Raw genomic sequence first — 27,816 nt, 5'->3', positions numbered from 1 at the left:
GTAAAAGGCGGAACCAATGGCCTCAGCTGTCAGTTCAGGACGTGTTCAACAAGCAACAACATCGTCGCCGACTTGAAGCGTCTTCAGCGATTGTGACGGCGGTTACCGCTGACAATCGCTGTTTCGAGAACTTTTCCGTCTGGGAATAGGCTGTAGTGCTGTTTGTCACGTCAGTATCGTAGTTTACGACTCGCGTCAAGTCAGTTTTTTTCGTGAAGTAGCTGCCAGTGAGCTGAGCAAAATGGCTCCGCTGTTCCAAACAAGCGAAGTTGCTGTCGAGATGAGACGTTTGAGGGCGCCACACCCTCCTGAAGAGGGAACACATAAACCACGTTATTGTCGGCCTCTGCGGACCCCACGTGACGTCCGTAACCAAGAAATTCTCATTTTAATGATCATTTTATAGATTCTAATGTAGTGTCAACAGGTGACCCAAAGTTTTGTCCGTTAGTTTCAATTCTGGAACGTGTAAATTCATAAAGATAATCTGTTCATTTCCACTTGATATTTTTCCTCACTCGTCTCCCTTTATTTGTTGTGAAATTATTAGTATTTCTGAAATAACAGAAAAGAAGTTAAGATCATTTGTGTGTTTGTGTTTTGACCCAGTCTACAAGCAAGCAAGTGCAATACATCAATGATATTTTCACAGCGATCCAAAAGGAACTGAGCCCCGTACAATGTTTGTAGCATGTGAAAACTTTTAGGGATCTTGTGTGATGTGTTTTATTGGATACATGGGAAGTGAAAGCGAAACACAAAACTCATTTGATTACGCTATTTGTTTTATTCTCTGCATATATTTAACGTTTCAAAGAAAGCTTGAATCTCCTGCTGAGTGAACACAGTGATCAAGTTAGAAGACGTTGACTTTTTTATTTTCCAGGTCAAGTGACAAGCGCAGTATTCATGTCATTAAACCAATGCGCAATTATAATGTTTGACATGATGCAAAGTTGAAGGAGAAGAATAGTCGAACATTTCCCTCAAATTTTCCTTCTACGCATACAGCGTAGCTTCAAATGCAATTGCGCGGTTTGTGTTTCTATATATATTTCTTCTCTGTTTTTAACTTCACCGCTCTCCACGGCGCAGTCGAATGCGCAGCCGCGCGCGCCGGTGACGCGGCCCAACTCCTCCCGTCATTGGCGCAGGTGTTTGCTGATTTTACCGGGTGATACTGATTTAACACGAGGTGGGTGATGCGCGTTTGGGTTTCTAATTTCTGTTCCCACAGCCGACATGAGTGCGAGAGGTGGAACTCCTTATCTCGGCAGTAAAATAAGCCTGATATCCAAGGCGCAGATCCGCTATGAGGGCATCCTGTCCTCGGTGGACACGGAGAGGTCCACGGTGTCTCTGGCCAAAGGTGAGATCTGTGGTGCTGGACTGGCTTGTTAGAGGTGTAAATGCCTGTTTTTTTTCCTGACCTCCACAGTGAAGTCGTTTGGCACAGAGGACCGCCATGCTGAAAGGCCAGTGCCGCCCAAAGATGAGATTTATGAATTCATCATCTTCAGAGGGAGCGATATCAAAGACATCACCGTGTCTGAACCCCCAAAGCAACACCACGGGATACCCAGGGACCCTGCTATTGTTCAGGTGGGACGCTCATTTATTCTGCCTCCCTTTCTTCAACGCATGACCCCGGGTGTCTCAGTCCTCCCTGGCAGGTCCGCCTGCTGCATTTCACCCACGCTGGAGTCCATACCGGGACATGAACCCCGCCTTCAACCAAATGGCTGCCAACTCTCTCCTCAGCCAGCAGTACAACGCAGCTCTGGGCCTAGGTGAGACCAAGCAGTCGCTCAACGTGAAGCAGGCTTGTAAACGTGCCGTCTGCAGTGCCTGGGTTCCACGGCATCCCGGCAAGACGGGTCCCCATGGTGGAGCAGGCTGTCCAGACCGTACCACAGACGTCCGCGGCACAGAAGAAGGGTAAAACCTCCACACAGCCACAGCCGGCCAGACGTGCCGTGCAGCGCTCCGCCCGTGACGCCTCGCAGGTCCAGAAGGAAAACGTGCCCTCGAGTGAGAATCTCAACTTGAATTTTTGGATTCTCTTTACATACTAAGTGAATATAACGGTTCCCAGATCGGCCATCGCAGCAGAAGACCTCCAAGGTGCAGGAACAGATCACAGAAAGTCAAAAGCAAAGACAGAAGCAAGGTATTGCCGGAGACCTTCAGTAGGGGTCTGGTACATGCATGGCACAAACAGAAGCCGTTGTGAAGCACATCTGTTATTCCTTCACTACATTATTGCATTTTGGACTTCCAATATTGATGGCTATCACATTATTGCAGATATGATTGTGTGGCATCATCATCATTTGACCTTTTGAGTTTCCTAAAGGCGAAGAATCCAACCTGGATGTGAGGATAATTGTCGATTTGGAACTTTAACAGACACAATAACCAAATGTACATACATTTTATTGTAGGGTATTTATTTTATCTGCAAGGCAAACATTGTAAGATTCTAGTATCATGTGGAATAGTTGGTGCAGCATTTGGAAGATAAGTCTTGCCATCAGTTTCAGCCTTTTATCCACATGGATCTGCTGTTTTCAGTCACCACATCCAATATCAGATCCCAGAGTGGATAAATGTTAAACCCTTATGGTCGATTTTATTTTTTTTTCTTCCCCCATAGACTCCTAATTGTACATTTGTAATCTCTTTAATAGCCCAGTTAGAGCCTGGTGCTTCATTGGACAGCAGGTGGCAGCAGCGTTCTCAGACTACAAAGATGAAATTCTGGGGAGCAGCTCCTTCAAATGATTTGTGGCTCCAGATGTTGCACTGAAAAATATTCTATTCTTTTGAGCGATTTAGTCCCATGGTCCAGTTTAAACTCAAAAAGGCCGCTTGTTAACTAGTCGCAACCTTCACATACTCGTCCGTCCTTGCAGGCAATCGTAGGATCAGGAACCGCAGCCGAGGACAGCTTCTTGTGAAAGGCACCAAACCTACAACGCTGCAGTTTGAATCCGATTTTGATTTTGAGACTGCCAACGCTCAGTTTAAAGATGACCTGACGAAAAAGGAGACTACAGGTGAGTTTCACGTTGGCAATGGTTCGGTCTGTCACGAGTTGCTGACCTCAACTCTCCCACAGTTGAGAAGGATTCTGTGGAGGCCTCAGAGGTGCCGAGCACAGCGGAGGAGGAGACGCTGGCGGAGAAGTACTACGACAAGGCTCGGAGCTTCTTTGACAACGTGTCGGCCGAGCTGAAGCCCAAGTGAGTCTCCCGCGTCTGTTTTCTATGGGCACTGTTTGGGCGATGTTGACCGACTGCTGAACCCGCAGGAGGACCACGTGGGCCGAAGAGAAGAAGCTCAACATGGAAACGTTTGGCGTTCCCGGCCGCTACATCAGAGGAAGAGGCTTCAAGGGCCGAGGCAGGAAAAGCCAGAGCACAGTTGAGCAGCGACCTCTCCCAAAAATCGGAAGTGGACGGGTCTAAGCATTTTTTTGTTTAAAACATATTGTAAATAAGATTGTAGTTTTCTACTTATTTAAAACTACCTTTTCTTTTCTCTTTAACGGCTTTTGATTTATCAGTCCATTGATGGGTCTGTTGCACCTTATATTGTAGGTATCGTTTCTTTACTCAGCAACTGTACTTGGAATTGAATATATATCGATGGAACTATGTAAACATGCCCCTTAAATACTGAGGCAAGTCATTTCATTTGAAGACTGGTCACCGTCTGCTTGTGACAGTGTCCTTTAAAGGAGCTCTTTCTTTTCAATCACAAAGTTTAATTGAAGCCAGTTTTGTTTTCCTCGTGTTAGTGCTGTCAACCAAGTAACAGTTGCTATTAAACGAAACCAAAATCATCAATGCCTCTTGGTTCTGCTGTGAAGAAAGTTGTAGAACGTCATGCCACACCAATTCACGGATTCACATGTCGGCGTGCTCCGACATGCAAATGGAGGCCAGTGTGGCGAATTTGGGGTCGAGGTCCTTCAGTGAGTCTAGAAAGTTGTCCTCATGAGGCGGTGTCATCTCCACCTCCAGAAGGTCTTTGTCAAAGTCGCCCTCGTCCATGTAGATGTGAGGCTGGTCATCTGCTCCGTTCTCTTCGGTCTTCTGGAGCGATGAAAGCCTCTGAAAAACAAGCGTATTTTGCTGAGTGGAACGGTTTCCTCCAGCTTCTGTGTGTATGTGTGCCAGCAGAAGCATAGACTGAAGTCCCAAGTCCTCAGCTTAACTTTTTACTCGAGGCCTGCTGGCAAAATCCACACCGCCAAGTCATTCTTTAATGGCCAGCATGTTTGGCTGATCATGCATAAAGAGCTTCTAGGGTTCTCATTAAAATCCGACAGTGATGATCCTCTTCTCCAGACGAGGATTTCTGCTAGCATCTGCGCGTCGACGCGGCCCCGCGAACTGAGGTTGGCTGATCCTTCTTCTTGAAACGGAAAACCTGGAGGAGTTTCTGCTCAATTCCGGCTTTTTTCTTCAACCACCTTTCTGAAACAGACCCTTGGTTGTACAAACAAGCTTTTTTGTTGTGTATAAAGTTAATATATTCTCTGCACTTCTTCCTGACAAGCTAACAGTGGCTATATCTGTGGTGCAGCAAATGTGAACTTGGGCTCACCTTAGTCTGATGTTAAAGTTAAACCAGGGGTAAACAAACTGTTCCAGAAATGGACTGTTCCAAAAACTCTTTCTGGAACAGTTGGATTACCCTGAGCTAGACGGCTACATGGAAGATGGGAACCGCATCACTGGGGCGAGGAAATTGAATTTCCTACTGTAGGAGACACACTAGCTGGACTAAAGCAAGGGCCGTCGTGTAGCCGTGGTCATTGATGTGGATGAAGAGAGTTCAATGGAAAGCGCACAAATGTTGCTTCCGTCAGGTTCTTGAGTGTTTGGTGAAGGAGGGCCAAGTCATTTATGCTAGACTTAGCCCCCAATATTGACAAGGCAATCTCACAATCCCACTCAGTGATGGTTCAATAAATTCACAGTTTGCTTGGCCTGCTACTTCGGATTTGGGCCCCGTGTGTGAGTAAACCAACCCATTGAAGAAGGTCAAACAGGAACAAATCCAGAGTGGAGCAGGACCCTGTCGCATGAAGGGCGTTTGTGGTCGTCCTGTTCTGGAACTGAACAGCGAACGCGTGAAGCCATTTCACAAAAATACGTCATCGAGCTTGTGACGTGACATTAGTGTACCTTTGAAGTCGAACGCTCTCTGTCATATTGACTGTTAGATGGATACGAATGGCTGCGGGACATGTCAGATACAGCTGAAATGCCAGCAGGAATCTGGAAGAAAATAATGCCTAAGTGAAGGTGTGGCCTGCACTATGAAAACAGCTGACTGGTCACACTCGTGTCAGCTGGTTGATCCATTGAGGGTTTGGGATCAGGCACCTTGCAGTCTGTTCCTGGTGGCTCGATGTTGGATGGCAGAAGAGTTTCGCCAGATGAACCACTGGGCTGCAAACTGGTGAACTCCTTTTTGCAGGAAATGGTGACAGCCATCAGCAAAAGAACTGTGAAAGGAAAGGAAGACATTATTTGGGGGTTAAAGTTCATGATGAAATGACGCACTGCTTACAGAGAAGCAAAGTCAGCGAGGCGAAAGCCACGACGGCCGCCCCGGTGACGGATTTTGTGGCGCTCTGGTGACGGTTTCTACAGTGCGGTGTCACAGAACAGTCACACACGATCACACTGAGGTTGTAAACGCCAAACCTTCCCTGCATGTCAGAGATCTTCAGCGTAATTCTGTGTGGGCCTGGAAACACTGCAGGCTGTTTGACCAGGCCGGCAGAGAAACCTGAGAGGAAGAGTGAGCGACGTATAAACTGCCTCTGTAGTTGTGAGTGGAAATCAGTGTTGCGGTACCATATGAGGGATTCAGCTTCCACAGAGGGCTGGTTTGATCCAGCAACTCAAAAGTGAAGGGTCCTCCGAAGGGACTTCCATCCGGGTCAAAGGCGGAGATGTTGGTGGTGGTGGGTCCATCAAACACACATACATCCACCAAGTCCGTTGTTGGCTTCGGGACATTGTCATTCTGATCACTGATGTGGATGTCTACTGTTGCTGTGCCAGTCTGAGTCGGCCTTCCTATGTGAGAATCATTTTTTTCAAATGGACATCAATACTTTACTTCACTCGATGACGCAAGTACATTGGCAGGAAGATGTTGAGGTTGGAACTGCCAGGCAGAAGGTGGAGAGGAAGGCCAAAGAGGAGGTTTATGGAGGTGGTGAAGGAGGACATGAGGTTTGTAGGTTTGAGAGAAGAGGGTGAGATGGAAGAAGATGATCCGCTGTGGCGTGAAGGGAGAAGCCGAAAGAAGAAGAAGAAGAAAAAGAAGACAGCTCACCATTGTCGACTGCATAAACCAAGACTCTGTAGATGCCGTCGACCACATGAGGAGATTCTCTATCAGGGGATTTGACTGTCATGATGTCTCCTGTGTTCGGGTCCACCATCAGCCATCCAGCCGGATCGTGTCCCACCTTGTATCTGATCAGTCGAAATTATAAAGGAAAATTGGTGGAATAAGCCCTGAAAAAAAGGAGTGTTTGTGAATGTAAATGTACGAAAAGGGAGCTGGACGCACACAAAATCTTGGTCCATGCTGGACTCTGGGTCAACAGCATTAACTTTCTCCACCCAGGTCCCAATAGGTGCATTCTCTTCCAGCGTGGCCTTGTTTGCGGCCTTGTTGAACGCTGGCGGGTCATTGACGTCTTCCACCATGATGGTGACCCTCACGGAGTGAGGCCGCGCGGCTCTCTGGCTGGTGTCCACGATCCAAGGACCCGAATCAGTTCTGGCCTTCACCTCGCAGTAGAAAAATGGCGCCTGGTTCTCCACTGAAACGAGCAGCTCTCTCTGTGCCGCCTCCTCGAAGTCCAGAGGCTGGAATTGAATCAACCACAGAACACCTGAGTAGATCATAAAAACGAATGCTGTGTTCCAAGCGTGACTCACTTTTACTACTGAGAGGATTCCATCGTTGCTGTCTGGCTCAGTTTCTATCTTGAAGTGTCCTGCATCGTCTCCCTGGATCGTGTACTTGGCTTTCCAGGCTTTACTGTGTCGAGAGTCGCCATCGGTCACACGCAGACGCAGAGGAGACACACCAGACTGATTCTCCTTCACTCTTCGAGAGCCCTGTGGAGAAGGCAGTAGTTTGGGGAGAGCTTGGTCTGAACATAAAACTGTCTTGGAATCTTAAATCAGTGATGTTCATACATCTCTCGTTCTTTTTCCTTTGACTCCTCGCATCACTGCTCTGTGATTTCAGTTGTCTCTATTATTTAACACGACTTGAAGATGAGGCTTCATGAAACAGTGTCCTGCTTTTCAGAGGCCACCAGATGGCGCTGGCTGCTGTAAAATGTTGGGACTTGAACAACTAAGTCAATGGAACCTTGCATCATTTCTAAACCAAGAGCGCCATCTAGTGGCCTCTGGAAATTAGGATGCTTTTTCATCAACCCGGCAATACTGTTTCATGACACCTCATCTACCCATCACGAATCTAGAAATATGAATTCCCGGCTTTGCAGTGACATGGTCACATTGTTACCAACAAAAATTCTGATACAAATGAATAATCATATGTGACACTAAGGTATTTGAGGTCAGTCTGTTCCCACACAGAATGACTCAAATGACCCAAGAGGACCTGGTGTGGAGGTGGGTTGTGAATTGCAGGTTACACTCAGGGCACAAGAGAGATCTGCTCCCGATGGGTTGGACACATGGAGAGGAGACAGGCAGAAGGAGGAGGACAGACGATGGTAAGTGAGGATGGATGAATGAATGAGCTCATGAAGAGGTGTGACTTTTTCTTGTGATGTAAATCACTTCGGTCAGCGCTTGCTGAGGCAATAAAACTGACCGTGGCGTCTCCTACCGTTACCCCTCTGATGTATGGAGGGTGATCGTTGCCATCCTGGACATGAATGATCACAGTTGTTGAGCTTGACAGTCTGATGATGTCGCCGTGGTCTTTGGCCTCCACCACCACCGCGATCTTGTCAGAAACCTTGGAAGGAGGAGTAGCACTCAAATTCACATTTGCATAGCTTTCATTCCAACGGACAAATCTTTTGACAATGTCATCTATTTGGCGACTACAGGGACAGATGTTTCTCCAGACGTGTCATTTAGCAGCAGGTAGAACGTGTTTTCTTAAAGGCCGGCCGCATTCCCCTCTCAGACCTGACAGAACAAGACATGCAACACATAAACTTTAATTCTCACATGCCTCATGATCCAAGCATCCTCTGAACGAGATGGTTCCTGAGTCGTCCACGTAGAATTCAGCATCAGGGACGTCTGGAGACACAGACTTGATTCCGTAATGGAATGTGGAGTTGGGCGTCCCTCTTCGGTCTCTGTCGTACGCCACCACCGTCATGAGTCTGGAGCCTGCAGGTGATATTCCAAACACAGCCTCCGAGGAGCAGAAGCCAACTCAGACGGACGACAAGCGACGTACCTTGTACGCTGTCTTCATTCACGCTGACTTCGTACAGCTCGCTGGGGAAACGTGGAGGATTGTCGTTGATGTCCAGGATTGAAATCTGGATGCCCAGTTTGGTGTCCAGTGATAGGTCTTCTTTTTTGACCTCAAAGCTCAGCTGAGGGTTTAGAAACTTGCCGTTAAAATCACTGAAGGAAAACATTCAGGAGTGAAGCCGAACGAGAGAAGCAGCTTCACTCAAGATTGACTTGAAATATTTAATCCTGTTATTGATTTATGTAAATGTGTGTCTTGTTATTGTTTGGATTTAAAATAATCGTAACAGACGTGTACTCACTATTTGGCTAATATATTTTTTTTCCTTGGCGTTATTAAAAGTTTTTCATCATATAATTCAGTTGTTCTTTTTTTTGTTTTTTGAGCGCGACGTTTAGTTTCTGAATTTCCATCGTCTTTATTCGTTGAATAAAGAAACTGCTTTACACTTGGACGTCATTGCCGTCGAATAGCAAGTTATAACAAAGAAAGTTAAATAAAACTTGGTCATTTAAGTCTCCAATGTGAGTTTCGGCGATATAATTATTTGGCACTGCAAATCAAACGTCAGTGGTCTCGCAGCATTAGAATTTATCATATCATTTATCATATGTGAGCGCTATTTCAAGCTCAATCAGAAAATACCTTTTATTTCTCCACTGACTCTCGTTCATATTTTCTGTTATCTCAGGTCCCTTGAGGCGCAAGTCGGTGGGCATTAAAAATGCAGGTAATTCATAATAAAAAATAAATAATAATATACTATAATACTAATATATAATACTATATGGACTTCTGCAAGGTAGAAATAATAACCTCTCACTGCAGTGTGATGTTAACAATAACAATAAAGCTGTCACCAGCCTGACATCACAAGTTCTGATAACACACCCAGCTGCAGAAAAGACAAAACCATTAACCACAGAGGCTGAGTCAGACAAACCCTCAGCATTGTCTGCTTTTCGTAGTCGACAGGCTTGTGGACCAAAATGGTGCCTGACTCCCTGTGAACTGACAGGACTCCCCGCGGCTCCTCGTCCACTCCTTCCCCACACAAGTCAAAGTAAATGAGGTACTGACGCTCGACATTGATCTGAAAGACAGAACCACTGCGCTGGTCAAAGGCTTCAGTACAAACAAATTACTCATGAGAAATTCAGGTCATTCAAGGGATATTCAGATGAGAAAAGGTCTAGTAAATGACAAAATGAGGAGCAAAAGAATTGTGCAAAAGAAATGTGCAGCAAAAGAAAATAAAACAACTTTTGGAAATCGTTGAGTGAAGTCTTACACTACACAGAGACAAGGACCTGGTCTGAAACTTAAGCGTTATAAGCAGAAATGTCATCTGGTTATTGCAGTATTTGATATGGGAAGTCGCTGCAGCTTGTTGTCAACAAAACATTTCTTCTATATTTCTTCATTTTTGTAGGTGAATCATGAGGTTAAGTCTTACTTATTTATCATAGTCTTACGTTTATAAAACTTGGGGGACAGTGGGAGCAGAAATATTCGTATTTTTATCAGCTCATAAATACAATTTTGAAAACACTAAGCTACATATTACTTGATATTCTTTATGTTGCTCCCTGACTGTGTCATTTCACATTTTTGTCTCCAACAGAACATTTTTCTTTCTTTCTTTTTCAGACTCCCTTCCTCCTCACCTTGCCCAGCTCATATGGGAACGGACCTGGATGCTCCTCCTCAATGGCAAAAGACTCGATGATCCAAGTCCTTTTGTTTCGGCTCAGCTTCTCCCAACACGCACCGCTGGACACATAACACATCTGCAGGCGGGAAACGTGAACAACAGTGGACGCTCATAACGCGACAGGTGGGATGAAGGAAGCAAAGACCATTTTAAATGAACGGAACTAGATTTCAGACTGGGTACAGTTGCTGTGTTTACATACCAGGAGTAAGAGGTGAGACGCGGCGTTCACCCAGGCCATCTCTGTGAAGACGACTGCGGTGAGACGGAAGTGACCCGGCCCTCCTGACTCTACACTCCCACTCATGTAAATCATAATCATGTGTTTGCGTGTTTGTCTTGTGCCTGTGACAGATTTACGTGCTGAAGATTCAACGCATGCGCCGCATGTTTCAGCTCTTCAACATGACCCTCAGCAACCTGTCTGGTGAGCAGAAGCTGCACATTCAGCGGAGAATATCACAGTTCCTGAGCTCTGCAATTACGACCCGTCAGACTGTTGTCTACAACAGCGGCCTTCAACGCAGGCCTCAGAAGGTCAGGGCGGTCGAGCACGTACAGGTTAACCAGTCAGGTGTCTGCAGACTGTATTCAGTAGATATTCTGTCTGGTACTAGTTGTCTCTGCTGACTGGTTCACCATCGTGTGCTTGATGGGTTGGAATACCCTTTGAGAGTCAAGTTGAAAACCCCAGGTTGACAGATCCTTATAAGATGCCCAATCCACCTCATCTCAGCAGCGGCTCTACTCCGAGTCCCTGCCGAGGGACAGAATCCCTCACCCTATCTCTAAGGGAGACGCCTGCCCCCAGTCGAAGGAAACATGTTAGGGTTAGTTCTGACTTTATCTCAACCACCTGCCTTAGGGAGTAGTGGAAAAATGACGACACGTCCTGGAGATGTCCATGTGGAAGTGTACAGTCTCCTCACCCTCTCTCAGCTTGGTCAGTCGCAGGAGAATACCATGAAGTGATGATCCACTCAGGCTCAGTGTTGGATGTACGTCGCCTTGTGAGCAACTCCATGAAGACCACGGCGGAGCTGCTCAGGTGGGTGAGGGTGGGAGTGGCGGTCGCTTTCAAGAGGTCCATCATCTTTTGAGTGTTGAGCATGCAACTGGAATATGCCAAAGGGTTTGGTGTCTTCTACACACTCAACAGGTTTTACCCCGCAATGAGCAAGACGGAGATGTGTGCACTGGGCGGGACTTAGGTTGAGTCATTGCTCTGCAAAATAGAAAGTGGCTCTGATCTCATCTTGAGGTCTTTCCATTCCAAGACTGGGAAGAGACGGTTGTCAAAGTTTGAAGGTCTTCACCACGAGGTAGGACATCGCACTTCATTTGTCTGCCACATATCGAGACGACAGTTTGTCCCATCAAATGAGAAACGTGTGTTTGTCCCTCGTGGGGTCAGTGCAACCCAAACAACAAGGTGTCAAGTAAACAGAGCAAATGAGCATTTGACTTTCTTTATTTGTTCCATCAAAACATGTCATCAGTTTAAACAGCCGGGATTCCACAACAGAATTGCTGAATTACTGTTAACGCTTTCATCCCTGGTCACTGGGTTAGTACTGTACAGGAAGTGAAGTTAGGAAGATCAGTGAGGTCAGAATCAGAGCTGACAAGATAAAAGGAAACAGTTCATAGTCCAGACACACGACTATATCTCATACCAGGAAGTGAAAGGAGCGAGTGTGGAGGGATAAATATCGACTGATACACAAGCCTCAACTTCCACAGTGGTCGTGTGTGACCTACGAAGACGTGACTGAACCTTTGCCTCTGCGTTTGAGGGTGCTGGTGCGCGTGTCCTCGTCCTCTGACTCCACCACAGCGTCTACTCCATTTGCGTTGGTGGCCTGGCTGTCAGAGTAGGAGGTGATGGAGGATGTGGAGGAGATTCTGGACTTGGTGTCCAGACGCTCGAGGACGTGCCGATAAAGTCCGTTGGTGATGGCCTCCTCGTTGTTGTTGTTTCCTGGCAGAGATAGAAAGGTTGAAATGTGCGTATTTGGCTTTAGATATTTGGTGAGTGGTCCAACCTGATAGCGGAGAGTTCTGCACAGCATCGTCACTGAAGAAGACGTCCAGGGCCTCGTGGTCAGAAATGTCGATGAGCTCCATCTGGTCCAGCAGGTCCACGTTCACCTCCATGGAAGAGATGCTTCCAATCGGAGCTGCAAGAAGATCAAAATCATCTGATACACCAACTCCAAATCTGGCCGTCACCTCAGGCCCACGAGGACATGGATGACTTCTGAGCTCATTGCTATTTTGAGTTTGGACATGTCTGTTCATTTAATAGTTCAAATAAAAAATAAAATGTCATTATTTAATCAACTTGTTTTTTTGCTTGGATGATTAAAATGTAATTTTGTGTAAGACAATCTCTCCCTTTAGAAGATGGCAGTGATGGGTAGATGAGGCATCATGATGAAACAGTATTGCAGGGTTGATGAAACAGTGTTCTAATTTTCAGTTGATTATATTTTGTTGTTGTTGCTACTCGTGTGACTAAAATTCCAGACAAAATCATGTGTTTCTTTTTTAATCAAAAGGAGCTTCATATTTTACATCTCGGTCCAAGGATCAGTCTGTGGTCGAGCATGTTTCCACTTACGTCGTCTGTAGTCCCGGATGCTCAGGTGAGCGGAAGACAGGTAGACGTCCACGTCGTGCTGGAAAACCTCCTCGAAGAACCTCTGTCTCTCCCTCAGTTTGAGCTGCTGTGCTGCATCCATGTCTGGTATCCTCTGGCTGCGCTCCGCCTCGGCTGGAGATACAAATGCAATTGGACTTAAAGATGGGCGCACCACTAGCTATTACTGTTCATGACCAGAGGGGGAGGACATCGAGCTGCAGAGGACCTGTTGAAGGACTCGGTCAACTTAAAGTTTATGATCTGATGCTCTCTAGATGATGCTAAAACAAAACAACTTGGTTTCCCTCGTGCTTCGAAACAAAATCTTTGTGGTTGAACTCAAGATTCTGGCAGGTACAAGAGACTTCCTGTCTCCGTTTGGCTCCTTCGCAATGTCAGCCTCATCACTCTGTGACTATGGAAGAGGAGGAGGAGGGAGGGAATGATGAATAAATATGATGAATAAATGATTGCTCTATAAATCCTCCTACTGGCCGCTGAAGGAGACTGCCGTTCTCCTTCACTGTGCAGTTTGGGCACTGTCCCAGCGGATCTCACTGGAAGTACCTGCTGTGGATGTCATTTCAGGGCAGCGCCTCACAACTGCCAAGTGGGGCATGTGACGCCAGGATTAGGAGCTACCGAGGAACACAGAACACAACAGCACGTAAAGAAGCAAGGTCTATTTTTCACAATACTTTTCATATTTCCTGAGGTCTGGTCGGGGTCACATGGCGACAGGCTTGAAGCTACATCATCCAGCGTCACACGTGGATCTGTAACTCACACGTGAGCTGATGTGTTGGTGTTTAGGATTTTTTTTTCTCTGAAGACTGTGACATTGTATCTGTTCTGGTAGAGCTATAAACATCATGTGACAGTCAGACACTTTGCGAGAGAATATCCAAGGAGTTTTGTTTAGCAGTGACTTCAACCCTCGGTTCGTGTGTTAGAATTCTGTCAGTGCTTTTGCATATGACGTCATTCCGCAGCTTTCGGGAGCTTTGAAGCGTCACGTCACACGTCGATGTCGAGAGGAGACAGAGATGAGGATCAAATGATTCGGGAGGGAGGAAAAAAATTTGATCTTTTGAAGTGATGAGGAGGAGATTTGATATGAGACAGATTTGCTAGCAGCCTATGAGATGATGGAAGAACAAGTGAGTTGCCTGCTCAACCAAGTCTGAACATCAAGATTTTGAGGGGTCTGAAAAATAATGGAGACTGTCTGACCAAGGCCCAGACAGTAGGCAACAAGAATAACCTATCAGAGTCAAGTCACTAAACTAAGTAAATAAACATGATGTGAATAAAATTGGCATTTCACAGAGCAGGGACTCTGACTCAGACAGCTTCATGATGCTAGGACCACAGTACATAACTTTGTGAATTGCCTGTATGGCCGGTTTACAAGGGACAAAAAGAAGAATATCGATTCACAAAACGCCTGAATTTCCACTACATTTTCATGAACGTCTATTCATTCGTCACTGTTGAGAACAGCTGTTGAGCAATGGAAGTGAGTGAAGACATTCAAATACCTGTCGGCCAATCCGTCATCTGAACATCAGCCCTGACCACACACACACAAACACACTCACTCACACGGAAGACATCCCACGACAGCCGCTTCACTCAACCCGCAGGCAGGAACCGATCTAATTGGATCAGGTCACAGCTACACTGAGAATAATAACATGAACTGTAACGTGATTGGCTGTGACAGCTGCTCTTTAAATAAACATGGCTGACGGATCCCAGACGCACATTGAGCGAGACGCTTACAGTAGCAGGAAGGATGCCAGGCACTGTGTACGACACATGCATGACACTCAGACCTGCTTCCTTCACAGTGCCCGAAGAAACTTAAAGACAACTCACAGGGAACAGACTCTCATTTTTAATCGTACGCATTCTTCATTTTAAATCTGTTTGTATCGGTGTTCAATGTTCATTTCAAGACCTTTTAAATAACATGTAATTTTTGTTGACACTGCACAAGTAATAAAAATATTCCTGGGTTTTTGTTTTTTTTCTGGAAACATTTCTTATGAAAATGTCGTTCGCAGTCCAGTGCAGAGGTTTCAAACTCAACCACACAATTTTAGTCACGGCTCAAGTCACCAGAGGCTAATACAGACACAAAAATGATTCTCCCTTCCCCTCAGGCTGATCTGCCGCACCAACCAAGACTTCAGTTAAAAGTAAAAAAAAGAGGGGGTCACCAAGATTTGCTTGATACATCGACAGATCAAGAGATCTTTTACACGTCAATGGTGCTTAAAAATAAAATCTGGAGTTGCTATTTTTACTCCAGTAGCAAGGAAGCAGTAGCTCTCTCACTCCATTAGCGACGTTCATCATCACACACACGCGTGTGAGGCCATCCACTCACACTGTAGGTCACCCAGACCCCGGCGGTTTCCTCCTTCACGGTCTCTGGCGTCAGATGGAGTTCGGAAGTTAGGGATGAGCTGGCTCAAATGTTCAAAAGCAAACCAGGCTGTGCGTCAGAAGCCCTCAGCTGCAGGGTGACATCTCTGAACTTGAAGTTCCACACAGAAATCTGGCTAAATGAAACTTGACAGCGCCTGTGTTCCTTCTGTTCACGGCGTTTCCAAGCTACACACCAGTCAGTGGAGTCAAAGTGAGAAGTCTGTTTGATTGTCGAGAAAATTCACTTAAAAACGGGTGAAATATTTGTGTATTGACTGAGTCGATTTGATTATTTGGCCATTATGAGTCCCACAGTTCACAGCAGCTAATGACAACAAAGACGCTGACGCAGACCAAAGACAGTGAAGACAACAAACATCAAAGACAAAGCATCAGCATTAAAATGTTGCGATTCATTTGCTATTTTAATACGTTCACATACAACCTTCACCTTCACCTTCTTCTGCCGCTTATCCGGGGTCGGGTCGCGGAGGCAGCATTCGGAGCAAGGAAGCCCAAACTTCCCGGTCCGCACAAACCTCCTCCAAACCGTTCCCAGGCCAGAGCGGAGACATCATCTCTCCAGCGGGTCCTGGGTCTTCCCCGGGGTCTCCTCCCGGTAGGACATGCCCGGAACACCTCCCCAGGGAGGCGTCCAGGGGGCATCCGGATCAGATGCCCGAGCCACCTCAGCTGGTTCCTCTCCATGTGGAGGAGCAGCGGCTCCACCCCGAGCTCCTCCCGGATGACCCAACTCCTCACCCTATCTCTGAGGGTGCGCCCAGCCACCCTGCGGAGGAACCTCATCTCAGCCGCTTGTATCCGCGATCTCATCCTTTCGGTCATGACCCAAAGCTGGTGACCATAGGTGAGGGTGGGAACGTAGATCCATCGGTAAATCCAGAGCTTCGTCTTGTGACTCAGCTCCCTCTTCACCATGACGGTCCGATACAGCGACGGCATCACTGCTGCCGCTGCACCAACCCGTCTATCAAGCTCACGCTCCCCTTTTCCCTCACTCGAGAACAAGACCCCGAGATACTTAAACTCCACCACTTGGGGCAAGAACTCTCCACCGACCTGGAGAGAGCAAACCACCTTATTCCGGTTACATACAACCTTTCAATGAATTCTCCTATAAGTCTTCAGAAGCACTTCTTCCTTGTCAGTGCTTGTATGTGTATCAACCTCTCTCCATGCGCCGTTACGCAAGCTGACCCGACATTGTCTGCAGAGTCTGAAGGAATCCAAAAGAGGTCCTGCTGACAAAGCCACATGTCGGAATAAATTTGTGCCAGTTGCTCTGACGTGAATGTGAATAGCACACAAGAGCTTCCAGCGTAAACTGAAGACTGAAGTCTCTCCATCACAGGTTTATCAAAAGTGCCTATCTTTGAGTTTCCCTCTCGGTCGGTTTAACAATGATCGATCGCAGAATAGATCGCAGCTACTTAGAGGGAGAGGCTCGCAGAAAGCGAAAGGTTAACTACAGAAGCATATCCTCCCATTGATTCAGCTTCCCTCTCCAGTTCTTTTGCCACTGAATCGCCAGATCAATGCGGCTTCCCTCGATACGGCTGACCCCGGCGACCTCTGCGCGCTCACACGGGCAACACAAGCTGCAGACAAACACAAGCGGCGGAATGATCACATGATCAGTGGGCTGCAGCTGAACAACAAACCGTACACGCGTGGTGTTGTTCTTATGACTTCAGGCGTCGTGTATTCTCCGTCATGCAGTATATTTCCGATCACTCAGAAATAACAATCAAATTGGAACGTGTACAGTCCTGATCTGATACCATATGGACGTGACACTGGACGACAAGGTTGAGGATTAATACTGTAAAACATCCAGAGTTCACATCACTGTCTTGCACATCTGGTGGTAGAAACTCAAGCCCAGGCTCTGGTCATTTTACGCTCCCCTCTCGTGACCTGCCACAGCACTTGAGCCCAGCAGCTGCTGGATTCAGGACTCCAGCGTTCCCACGAGGCACTGCAAACACAGCAGGAGGTCAAACCTTGAGACCTTAAAAATAGAGCTGAAGCACACCCCTGTCTGTAATGAAGGTTCGACCACTTGGGAAGAAAGAGATGAAAAGATTTTCTAGAAATTATAATGTAAAAATCATCAACCCTTTTGGTTTAGTCGCCTTTTTTTATTCTTTATGAATAAAACTTATATATAAATAATTCAGCTTTTTGTATACATCTCCTCACATGTTCATGTCTTGTATAATTGCCAGCTGGAAGCCTGGAATGGTGGAGATTCCGGACGTGCCACTGCGCTTCCCATAGAAACAAACTCAGAACACTCATTCTCGAGTTGTTGAGAGGAAAAAAATCCATTCAGATGTGCACAAAAGGAGCAATGTAAAAGAGCAGGCTGCTCTCCCAACTCCTTCGGCTTAATGCAAAAGATGTTTACTTCATGTCAGCTAAGTCCGTGCTGCGACAGATGCAAGATGAGACGTAACTAAAAATATAAAAATGGCCAGATGAATGTGACCGTGAGCCACTTTCAAGGACGGGACTCTGAGGGGCAGCTGAAGAAGCATCCAGTGTTGTGAGCACAGATTGATCCTGAGGCTAAAAGAAACGTTACGGAGGCTCAGTATCACCCACAAGCTGCCACTCATCCATCCCAGTGCCCCCGTGAAGATGCCGTCTTGAAGGGCGAACTCCAAACAGCGGTGAGGGAGAGTGGCAAAGTGAAGGAAGCCGCCTGGTTAGAATAGCAGCAGGGTCATACAGAGGCTACAGCAGCTAAACAGATCACCCAGAGGGGACCCTTGCTTCCTTCCCCGCTCACTCTGATTCACTTTGTCAGAATCTGGCGAGGGTTTGTTTTTCTGACGCGCTGCTGAAACTGTCATTTTAAAGTCTTGATTTTCCCATATGTCATCCAGCTATGACATTTAAGACACATACACTAGTAAATGGATGTCAAAAAATTAGAGCTGTGAACAGAAAATTATTTTTTTAGAAAGAAAAACATTTTTAAATTTAAATTAATAGCACTAAAGCTGAATTAGCTCTGCAAATTAATCACACGTTTTGCATCTGTTCCAAATGTAACTTAAAGATAACGCTTTCCTCGTGCAAACATTTGTTTCCTCCAACATTACTGGCAAATCGTGTGTTGATAAAATCATGAAGTTCCATCTGGAACAGATTCAAAACATGCTCAGTTTTTAAAACTAAAGTAGTTTTAACATTGTAAAACGCTTCATCTATATTATAAATCTATTGATCAAATCAGATGGAGGAGTATTGACCTCCCATCAATCAAATGATGAGTTGAAAGCAGAGGGAACACAGCTCCATCCGCGCCCTGTCATTTTCCCCTCTTGTCTCCCTCCGTATGGAGCATTGACATCTTCAGCCGCCGGGTCATTAGTGGCCGTGTTCCTCCGCCAAGCCCATTAGCATAATTAATGACCAGGATTAATGATGGGTGGACTGCTTTGCTGAAGAGAGCAGAAGCTATTAATAGGAAGTGCTGAACTCCATGGAAGTGTCTGTATTTCCTCCAAACGTTCAGTGCAAATGTTGGTGAATCTCAGTATCTCAGTTCCCCTCTACATTTTCTACGTTAACACCTTTTACAGGGAAGACATGTCTTTATTTACAGACAGCTGAAGACATCACAGGGTCTCCTGAATTGTTGAGGATTACAAAGGTTTCTTGAAAGAGTGACAGCGTCACAGTGATCAGACACACAAGGTGAGCCTCCACTGTCAATGAGAGGGAGGCACCTGACTGAATGGCGCTTTTCTGACCGTTCAACTTGAACACACCCAGCTTTTAAACTCTCTATGCCTCTAAAGCGTCTTAGCGTGGCACAACAAAACACTCAGCTTATTGTTAAACCTTCAACTCACCGTCAACTTCAAAGTGGGGCAGGCGACCTGAATCATGTTTTTTGATGTGACTAAGTTTGATACCAGATAGTTTGGATGAGTGAGGAGCAGAGACCTTGGATGAAGAAGGGAGGAGAAGAGGAAGACAACAAATGAAGGAGGACAGGCAGAGGATAGGTGGGACGAGAGAGGATAATCGATCGAAGGATGGTTGGTCAAAGAAAAGAGACTCAGACTTGGCTCTCCTCTTTTGCAACACAGCTGTGCGTCTGGAAAACTATCCAGTTGCTCCAGGTCCCTCGCTAGGGACGAGCAGTGGTTCTAGTCTGAGACCTTGTTTACATGCAGACGGATGCGGGCATCCAATCCGCTTCCAACTTTTGAAAATTCCAGGTGAGGGAACAAACCAAAATGGCTGTTTGATATAACACCAGTTCACAGATGTTCTGAATCAGAGTGATATTTGCTTCTTGGACAAATAAAAAAAGATGAACAATCATTTAAAAGTGGACGCTGCAGTGAACTGTGTATAACACATCCAGCCTGAGGTGTAATGACTGAGGTGCCTGAAAACAGTACAATAAATGGCTTAAGGCTCATGTTACAGGAGACATTGTGAAAGCACTGCTAACTTCAGGCATGTGCCTGACATTCATGGGGTACAGTAACGTATTGCCAACGCTGGTCACCACATTACCTGGTGTAGACCTCGGATGATCACAACTCCAGCACCTGGCCTCAAAAGTTTATTTTCAGAATGACCTTTGACATCTGAACTGTCGAGAGGTCTTGATCTTCATTCAGATCTAGTAAAAGACAAGTCAAAAATACAATTCAAATTTAAAAAATACAAGGAAAAAAAGAATGATAACAGAGCACTCTTCAGATCATCCCATGAGAATTCCCCATGATTCAGCAGAACAAACCCCAGCTGAAGGTAAAGCCGACGTGCTGCTAAGTATAGACGTATATACAAATCTGCCTTCTCTGCGGAACACCCTTCTCCAAGAAAAAAAAAAGCCCTTTCAAGCTCTGGTTGCCGAATGAGTGAATTATTTATGACAGTTGTGAGTCCGTGGGTCGGTCCGGGACAATGTGGAGTCCAGCACCATCTGAGCAACAATGAGATGAGTGTCACCCCTCGTTTCCCAGAACCACAATAGGGCTGATTGTGGGTCGGTTCCCCTTCATGACCTACTGACCTCCATACCCAGGGACAAGCTGACACAAGCTGACAGTCACCAGTTCCGATCAACAGCTGAGGTTTGACCAGATGCCAAGCATTACGACATTGACCTTCCTCCTAGCAACACACATCCAGCCTGGAAAGCTTCACCGTTCTTCACCTTTACTCTTCAGACAGGGTTTGTCACAGAGAATCATGACACCACCTCAAAAAGCACATTTGCTCTCGTCCATCAGTGCTTCCCTCTCATGGGGCACTTGCTTCTCCATCTCCTGGGTCCTGCACCAGAGGCGGATTTTGACGACAAACATGATGGATATATCAGATAGAGCTGCAACAATGGGCAGATGGGCTCATTAGTCGACCAGTCGTGACGTCATCACTCTCTGGGTTGAGACCATCACGACCCGAAATGTCCACAGTATGGGATCATTTCACAAAGGGCCCACACCTTCCACACTACATTTTGAGCAATAACAATTCACATATAATGCTTCAAAACTCTATTTAACAATATGTAAAGTGTTTCCCACAGTTTACATTATATTATATAACGTTAATATTTAAATATTATTTAAGTAGTTGACTAGTTAACTGTCAGAACAACCGTTAGTTGCAGCCTATGTGATCATAAGCTTGACTCTTAGTGCTCTTAGTGTTGTATATATATATTTATATATATATATATAAACCAAATGACCTGAATATGACTCTGAAGAGAGGAACCTTAGGGCGGCTTCAGCCTTTTTTAAGAGTCAACACTCCAGTCCAAGAGCTGTCAGACGCTGGCGAGGCGCTGGAGAGTTGGGGAGCGCGAAACGTTTACTTCTTCCAAAAGAAAATAACCGAGAAGCAGCGCGCGAGAGGCACCATTTGTCACAGAGAATGTGGGCGACATGTCACAACCGCGTCTGAAAACCTGACCTCAACCAGAACCTCAACACCTGGCTATTTGTGGCCCCCATTCCTTTGGCACACTCAGCTCTCAGAAGCCCTCTTGTTTCTGAATGGCTGTGTGAGTTGCACATCTATCAGTAACACAGTGTAATATTCATTTGGGTGACCTGGAGATACTGGCGGTTTCCAGCTGTTACTGCCATGGAATATTTGTTATTCTCGGAGAGGCCAGACTCCCAAACTGAGAATCCTCAAAGTCAGCCCAATTTAAAACACGGACCATATAAAATTACACACAGACACTATCATACCCCACCAAGGCTTCACAGAATGAAACGTATGGAAGATCATTTGTGTTGGAAATGTAAGCGAGAGGCTGGAACATTTGTACATTGCGTTTGGGACTGCTCACTAGTCAAAGCTTTATGGGTAGAGGTAACAAATATTATGAGTCCCTGGTTGGGCAGAGAGGTCCCATTAGACCCAGGTTCGTGGGGCGACAGATGCCAACTTCCAAACTTGCACAAAAGATCATGGTAGGTTTAGTCACAGCAGTGTGGGTTATTCTCAGACACTGGAAAACAGTCAAATCCCCATTTTTGAAAGAGTGGTTACATGCAATGTTTTGAGACTGCATCCTTTTGGACTTATGTGAAGTTGAAAGGAAACAAGGACTAAGAGGTGATGTGCATGTGCATGTGCACCTGCAGGGGAGAACACTTCCACATTAGTCTGTAACCCATGCTTTTGCTTTTATTTGACCATTTTCTTGTCATGTTCCTAATGCTTGATTTATATTTAAAGTTTTTGTGTTGAGCGACAAAACTTAATAAAACATGGACCATAGATAATAGGGATGGTGCTTCTAATGTGCTCAGCAGAGGGACTTAGCTCTTGTATCTAGGTCAAGTCCAACAGGACTGACGTGAATGAGACTGAAGATGGAATGAGTTCGCTTCTTCAGTCCCAAAGAGAGGCGTCTCAAGCGCGTCCGCACCATGATCAAGGGGGGCCCGCCGTGGGGCCCAGGTCCAGGGCAGAGCAGCAGCTGAGCGACTTCCTCCCTGGGGTCACCGTCTGATCCCTGATGGTGATCTCAGCGGACTAATTTGGAGTGCGTATCAAGGTTGGTGTGTTTGTGGGTCGAGCAGCCGCGTCTGATGAAATCATCCTCCCCGATCTCATTAGGAATAAGAGGGTTTTGTCTGCAGTCCTGCCGCGGCCCTAATCCAGCGCTGCCTCTGTGTGTGTGTGTGTGCGCGCAGGAATGAGCGTGAGCCATTCATGGAGTATTAGTGGACATTACTCACGGTGGTGAGTCAACGTTCCTGTCTGAGTTTGGCCAATCGGAGGGTCTTCTACTCCACCCTCAGACACTGTTTTCATTTCTCAAAACTTTGCCCCAAAAGCCCTGCCTGGTTGTAACTGTCCTCAATCCATAGAGATCTCAATAGACGTCACACAGACTCAAGCCTGAGGCCAGAAATAATATGCAGAAAATGTTGATTTGCTCCAATATCACGATACTTGATGTGTGATATTCTCCATATATTTTGTAATGTGCAGTCGGCTATATCAACATTTAATACATAGGTACTTGGATATGTGACTGCATTTGTGACATGTTTCATACTAACATTTTCTTTCTGCACGCTGCAGTTATTTTGATGATTAGCGATTTATTCCTCTGTTGGAGAGTGACATTTAACTGAAAGTCTGACTGGACTTCATCATAACACAGAAGCGCATCATATTGTACTGCATACTCCGATTTTCCCTGTAAAATGGTGGCTCCAATTACAATATATTGCTGAGCTTACAGTGTCGCAATGCATCGCAATGTATTGTATCGCCGCTCCTGTATCGGGACACGTATCGTATCACGAGATAGCTGCCCTAGTCCCAGCCCCAAGTCAGAGCAACGTAGTCACGGACAGTTCAGCATTTCAGTGGAGTGGTTTCAGAGTTGGGATGCATTTTCCCGAAAAAAGAAAAAAAAAATGTAATGGATTTTTCCCGAAAAAAAAAAACCAAAACAACAAAGGGTAACATTTTAGTGTCGTGGTCTGTATGCAGGTGTCAATCGAGCCGGGCGATTAATCCACTTAAATTAATAATCATGGATCATTTCTGGTCGGTCTTCAATATCGGCTGTTGCCCTGTTTCTCAGTTGAACATGGACTCGCAGCGACTTGGATCCAGCCCTCTTGCTTGAGATCACTGTGTTCTGAATGTGACAGATGATGGCGAAGACATAGCCAGGGAGTCTGCCACATGTAAACACGATCCGTCAAGTGAGAGCCGCCTCGCCTTCAGAAGGAGGATGAAAGACGAACAATCACGGGAAGAAACATATTAGAGCGAAGTGATAGGCGAAAACACACTAACTAAAAGACAGGGATGTGTCCGCTCCTCGCCCAGCTGAAGTCAGGCGTCTGGCTGGACATCAGAAGAGACGGACGCGTGAGGACGGTTTTGTTTTTCTATGTTGTTTGTTTATTTAATTTTTTTGGGGGGGGGGGATAGCACAGTATGACGTCAGTTCCAACTCTACCAGTGTCCTGAACGGAGAGTGTTTTTACATTTACATTATTTAGTAGTTTCTAGAGTTTACATTACGGATGCTTCAAAAAACTGCCGAAAACAAAAAGTGGTTTGAACAGCCATAAAACGCCATAAAAGTAAACTATCACAGCGATGTTCTGTGGCACCTTTGACCCATGTCTGAAAACTGACCCATGTCCAGTCTTGTGCCCTGGAGCTCTTGAGGAGCCTGTAGACTGACCTAAAAAGCAAAGACTGCACTACTTGGTCTGGTTGTTTACGTGCCCTTGAGCACTTGTCAGGACGTCCACTAGACGTTTCATGACGTTACTGGACCAACAGTATGTGCACATCATTTGGTAAAGATAATGATCTGTTATTTTGACTCAAAGTTTTCATGCGTCTTTTACGCATGGACTGTTTATACTCCTATTTTTGCGATGTTTGAGAAGCTGTCAGATCATCCAAAAACAAACGTTTAGCAAAAGCGTAGCCTTGGCTTACTGTACTTAAGAGTGAAATTTGTTTCTTTTGAAACAACATGCAGTCAGTCAGTCACGAGATGGAAAGTCGGCGCCCAGGAAAGTAAACACAGGTCACTCACAGGTTATGCGTTGGCTGTGAAGGTTGAAGGAAGATGACGAACTCATGGTGCCGCTCAGTGTCCACAAACCCCGACGAGAGTTCCTCACCATGGGCTGCCGGTCATCTCCTCCCTCACTCGTCCGCCTCACTGGTCTGACCCGGAGTGAACTGCCGCTCGGACGAGGGAAGCAACTTTGGAGGTTCGCTGAAGTGGAGCCGCTGACCAATCACAGGAGGGATGGAGGGAGGAGCCACGGGCCAGAAGCAGCAGCGAGAGAGAGAGAGAGAGAGAGAGAGAGAGAGAGAGAGAGAGAGAGAGAGAGAGAGAGAGAGAGAGAGAGACCGAGACCTCTCGCGGACTTGATGTAATGGCGTGGAAAGTACCGAGGAGGGACACGCGCCGGGGTTATTTCAGGCTCACTTCACCTCCTTTGTCTTTACTTCCATTCCTCCTTCTACCCTTGGAATTCCCACCGGGAAAACCGGGTTGAATGTTGCTATTTGAAACACAGAACTATCCTTACTTTTAATTAATAGACACGATCATTTCAAACGTTGAATTTGAAAATATAATTTATTACGAAGTGTTGACGCAACGTAGTAACCGTGAGAGATATGGCCCCACCTGGTGGACAACTCGTGAACCACACCCTCGCTCATTTCGGCGAACTATTATTCTCTTTGGCAATATTAAATATTCTTGAAAAGCAGCAAAACACAAGGATGCAGGACCCCTAATGTGCTATCAAGGTCTGGAGCGTATTCTAAAGTGATGTACCCATAAACAAAAGCAATTGTATTCACATTAAGTCCTTAAATAGAACTGTAAATGCCTCTTGAAGTTCATATTTATTCACAATGATCACGTGACATACACAGCACATGTTTAATATTTTCATGTCTATATCCTTTAACTGTTTCATTCTCATGTCGACACCCTCACATCACTCTTTACTAAACCGTTACAGCCTGAGCAAATGTTTTGAAAGTCAAAGTGAGAAATCCTCCTGTGGGCATCTCACAACAGGGGAGTCACAGTGTAGGCCACGTTTATATAGTATATATAGTTCCCTTCTATGCGATTGTGATAGTAACAAAGTAAGGTTGTCTGAGTGTTTGCCAAGACACAACCAGCTCACCATTGTGTCTCTAGCCCACTGCCTGTTTTTTGAGTCATGTCTCTGCCATTGAGTTCTGAGTGTGAGAAAATGAATTCTGAAAACAAAAATATATGAATATGAAATTTTATGTTTAGAATGTTTTTTTTTCTGTTTCAAAATGTATTTACGAATTTAAAAGTGATGGCAAAGAAACAGAGTTGAGAGACGTGCCAAATCAGAACTGGAATGTTTTCAGTCAACACGAATATGATACGAAACCTTAGTATGTGGATGAGTCATGTGGATCTCAGTGAAAACATACAGATACAACACGCTGCTTTAATCAAAGTTTATATGAAACTTTCCATCCAACACGATATAACTGACGCCACAGTGTGTTATTCTGTCATCGCGTTTTATAATTCCAACGTGGATTAATGACATTGAACGCAACATCCCAAGCACTTAAGTACTGTATTTATTTTCATTTCGTACTGAATTTCTTTATGGCATTCAAAACTCTTTTTAAGATTTAGAACTAATTTTTTTTTTTTTTTTAAAGAAATTTCATATTGACTTTTTTCATTTTTTTTCATATCCCAATTTGACATTCACTTGAGCGGAGTGAAAATACAAGTGAGTTGGGTGGAGTTACCTATTTAAGTTTAACTTTAACTTGTGAGTCATCATTGTGATGAAGTGGGATAAGATTCAAATTTCTTGAAAATGGCTCAACATCATGTGATGCTTACACGTCATGTGGAACAGGACTTCAATAACCTAAAAAAATGTACAGTCAGAAAAGCTGGAGAGATTGTCTTTATTTGTTGAGTTTATTTTTCCTTTGGTGCATGTTTTGTGTGTCTAAATATACTGTATGCGAGTGAGTGAGTGACTATAGAGAGCAGACAGACGCGCGTGGGAAGGTGTAGATTGTGGTGCTCGTGTTACACTCAGTGTTCTGTACATCAACATTTGGTGTCTCATCACAGGAAACTACCACCCCTCATATGCACTGGTCACTTCAGCATGACAGCCCTTCATCGTGTCCCCCTCCGAGGCGGCGGCTCCAAACCCAGGACACAGATGAAAGAATGAGCAGTGACCAGAGAGCAGTTGGGGAGTGAAGCCTTCCTGCTTCCACTTGCTCTCAGACGGTCGTCCAGCCCTGCACTCTCCTTTCTAATTATACACATGGAAAGCAGGCGTAGGAGCGAGCGAGAGATGGAGGGGTGATTACAAAAGGAAGAGAAGCTGTGAGTGCTACTCATGGGTTGAACAAGTTCAGGTGAGTGAAGAGACATCAGATCTGTCTGAGAAAGGTTAACAGGGCTGAGTGAAAGGAGTGGGAGTGCAGGATGAAACAGTGAGTAGGAGGGAAGGTAGAGAGAGGAGAACAGTCTGCCAGAGCGTCCTGTCCATTCAGTCTTGTTTGATACCAGCGGCACGAGGCAGAGCAGTCCCTGGGATTTGAACCTGGACGCTTTGAGGGTAAGTTTTAACATTCACGATTCAACCAAGGCCAAAACACTCTGCCAAGTTAATGTTTTTATTCATTGATCCACTGTGTCTGGTCGACTGTGTGCGAGAGACTAGCAGACAGGATGTGCTCAGAGAAACAGGCTGTGCGACAGAGATGTGAGGCTATGACATACAGGGACTCACCTGTTCATGTGAATGGACAAGCTAATGTTGCTACATTACACCTGTCAGCGTCAATGAAACGGTGTTTTTATTGAACTGAGATTTTGGACTTGGCAGTTCCACACAGTGCCCTGACAAAAGGGTCCTGGCTACTGTCTGTACACTTGCTGGACTGCTGAACAATGTGGTGCATTCACTGACCAACCGTCAGAATGACTTCTTGCTTTAAGAAAGAACGTTAATATAAAGTACTTTTGTTGTTAGTTGTGGGCTCTAACAGACAACGTGAAAAGGCCCGGAGGATTGAAGGGAAAAAGAGTTGGTGTTGTGAAAGTGTAAAGAAGCTTTGGACCTTCTTATTTCTTCACTGGTTACTTCATTTTTCACTTCATTTCATTTGTTTTTTTTTTCATATCTGCTAGCATCATCACTATTATCATTCGTGCAAGGTCTAGAATACTGCATTGACTTGCTCTTAAAAATGTCCTATCTATCGTTACAGATTGAGAGATTCGTCCTGTTGAGGGTGTAATAACTGTGGCAAATGAGGGGAGCCTCTTTTCAGTGTCTATGCAGAGGATGTTGGTGTGAGAGCCGGTGAGGCAATGAGTGTCACACCAACCCGAAGGCTTCCTCCTGACAGGGAGCGTCTGCCACCAAGGAAGAGGGATCAGGGAGTGGAC

General features: G+C 45.6%; 3 protein-coding genes across 6 annotated transcripts; 1 reads left to right on the top strand and 2 right to left on the bottom strand.

The window, feature by feature from the left end:
* The first annotated feature begins 44 nt into the window (after positions 1–44).
* Positions 45–3,833, top strand: LOC128761049 (protein LSM14 homolog B-like). 3 transcript variants are annotated; one of them, XM_053868923.1, is made up of 9 exons: positions 45–1,174; positions 1,238–1,369; positions 1,439–1,602; positions 1,661–1,790; positions 1,846–2,031; positions 2,096–2,170; positions 2,916–3,059; positions 3,122–3,245; positions 3,314–3,833. In XM_053868923.1, the coding sequence occupies exons 2-9, from the start codon at positions 1,243–1,245 to the stop codon at positions 3,468–3,470; spliced, it is 1,107 nt and encodes a 368-aa protein (XP_053724898.1). In that variant the 5' UTR covers positions 45–1,174; positions 1,238–1,242; the 3' UTR covers positions 3,471–3,833. The 3 variants fall into 3 exon arrangements, with proteins under 3 accessions (XP_053724898.1, XP_053724900.1, XP_053724899.1); XM_053868925.1 differs by having other exon boundaries at positions 90–169; XM_053868924.1 differs by having other exon boundaries at positions 1,140–1,154.
* cdh27 (cadherin 27) lies at positions 2,449–10,472 on the bottom strand. Its single transcript, XM_053867812.1, has 15 exons — positions 10,434–10,472; positions 10,185–10,307; positions 9,461–9,610; positions 8,497–8,638; positions 8,263–8,426; positions 7,909–8,040; positions 6,978–7,160; positions 6,604–6,905; positions 6,364–6,506; positions 5,877–6,101; positions 5,587–5,808; positions 5,400–5,521; positions 5,199–5,291; positions 5,042–5,128; positions 2,449–4,118 (listed from the first exon to the last, which is right to left on the bottom strand). Exons 1-15 carry the CDS (start codon positions 10,470–10,472, stop codon positions 3,912–3,914), a joined length of 2,334 nt encoding a protein of 777 aa, XP_053723787.1. The 3' UTR covers positions 2,449–3,911.
* Positions 10,473–11,684: 1,212 nt separating this feature from the next.
* LOC128761051 (dysbindin-like) lies at positions 11,685–24,572 on the bottom strand. 2 transcript variants are annotated; one of them, XM_053868933.1, is made up of 5 exons: positions 24,409–24,566; positions 19,875–19,983; positions 12,855–13,007; positions 12,277–12,411; positions 11,685–12,212 (listed from the first exon to the last, which is right to left on the bottom strand). In XM_053868933.1, the coding sequence occupies exons 3-5, from the start codon at positions 12,973–12,975 to the stop codon at positions 11,989–11,991; spliced, it is 480 nt and encodes a 159-aa protein (XP_053724908.1). In that variant the 5' UTR covers positions 12,976–13,007; positions 19,875–19,983; positions 24,409–24,566; the 3' UTR covers positions 11,685–11,988. The 2 variants fall into 2 exon arrangements, with proteins under 2 accessions (XP_053724908.1, XP_053724906.1); XM_053868931.1 differs by lacking the exon at positions 19,875–19,983 and having other exon boundaries at positions 24,409–24,572.
* Positions 24,573–27,816: the final 3,244 nt, after the last annotated feature.

Source organism: Synchiropus splendidus, chromosome 6, assembly GCF_027744825.2.
Source record: "Synchiropus splendidus isolate RoL2022-P1 chromosome 6, RoL_Sspl_1.0, whole genome shotgun sequence".
NCBI classification, from domain to species: domain Eukaryota; kingdom Metazoa; phylum Chordata; class Actinopteri; order Syngnathiformes; family Callionymidae; genus Synchiropus; species Synchiropus splendidus.
Note: the sequence above shows the minus strand (reverse complement) of the source record. Positions and strands in the feature narration are given on the sequence as shown.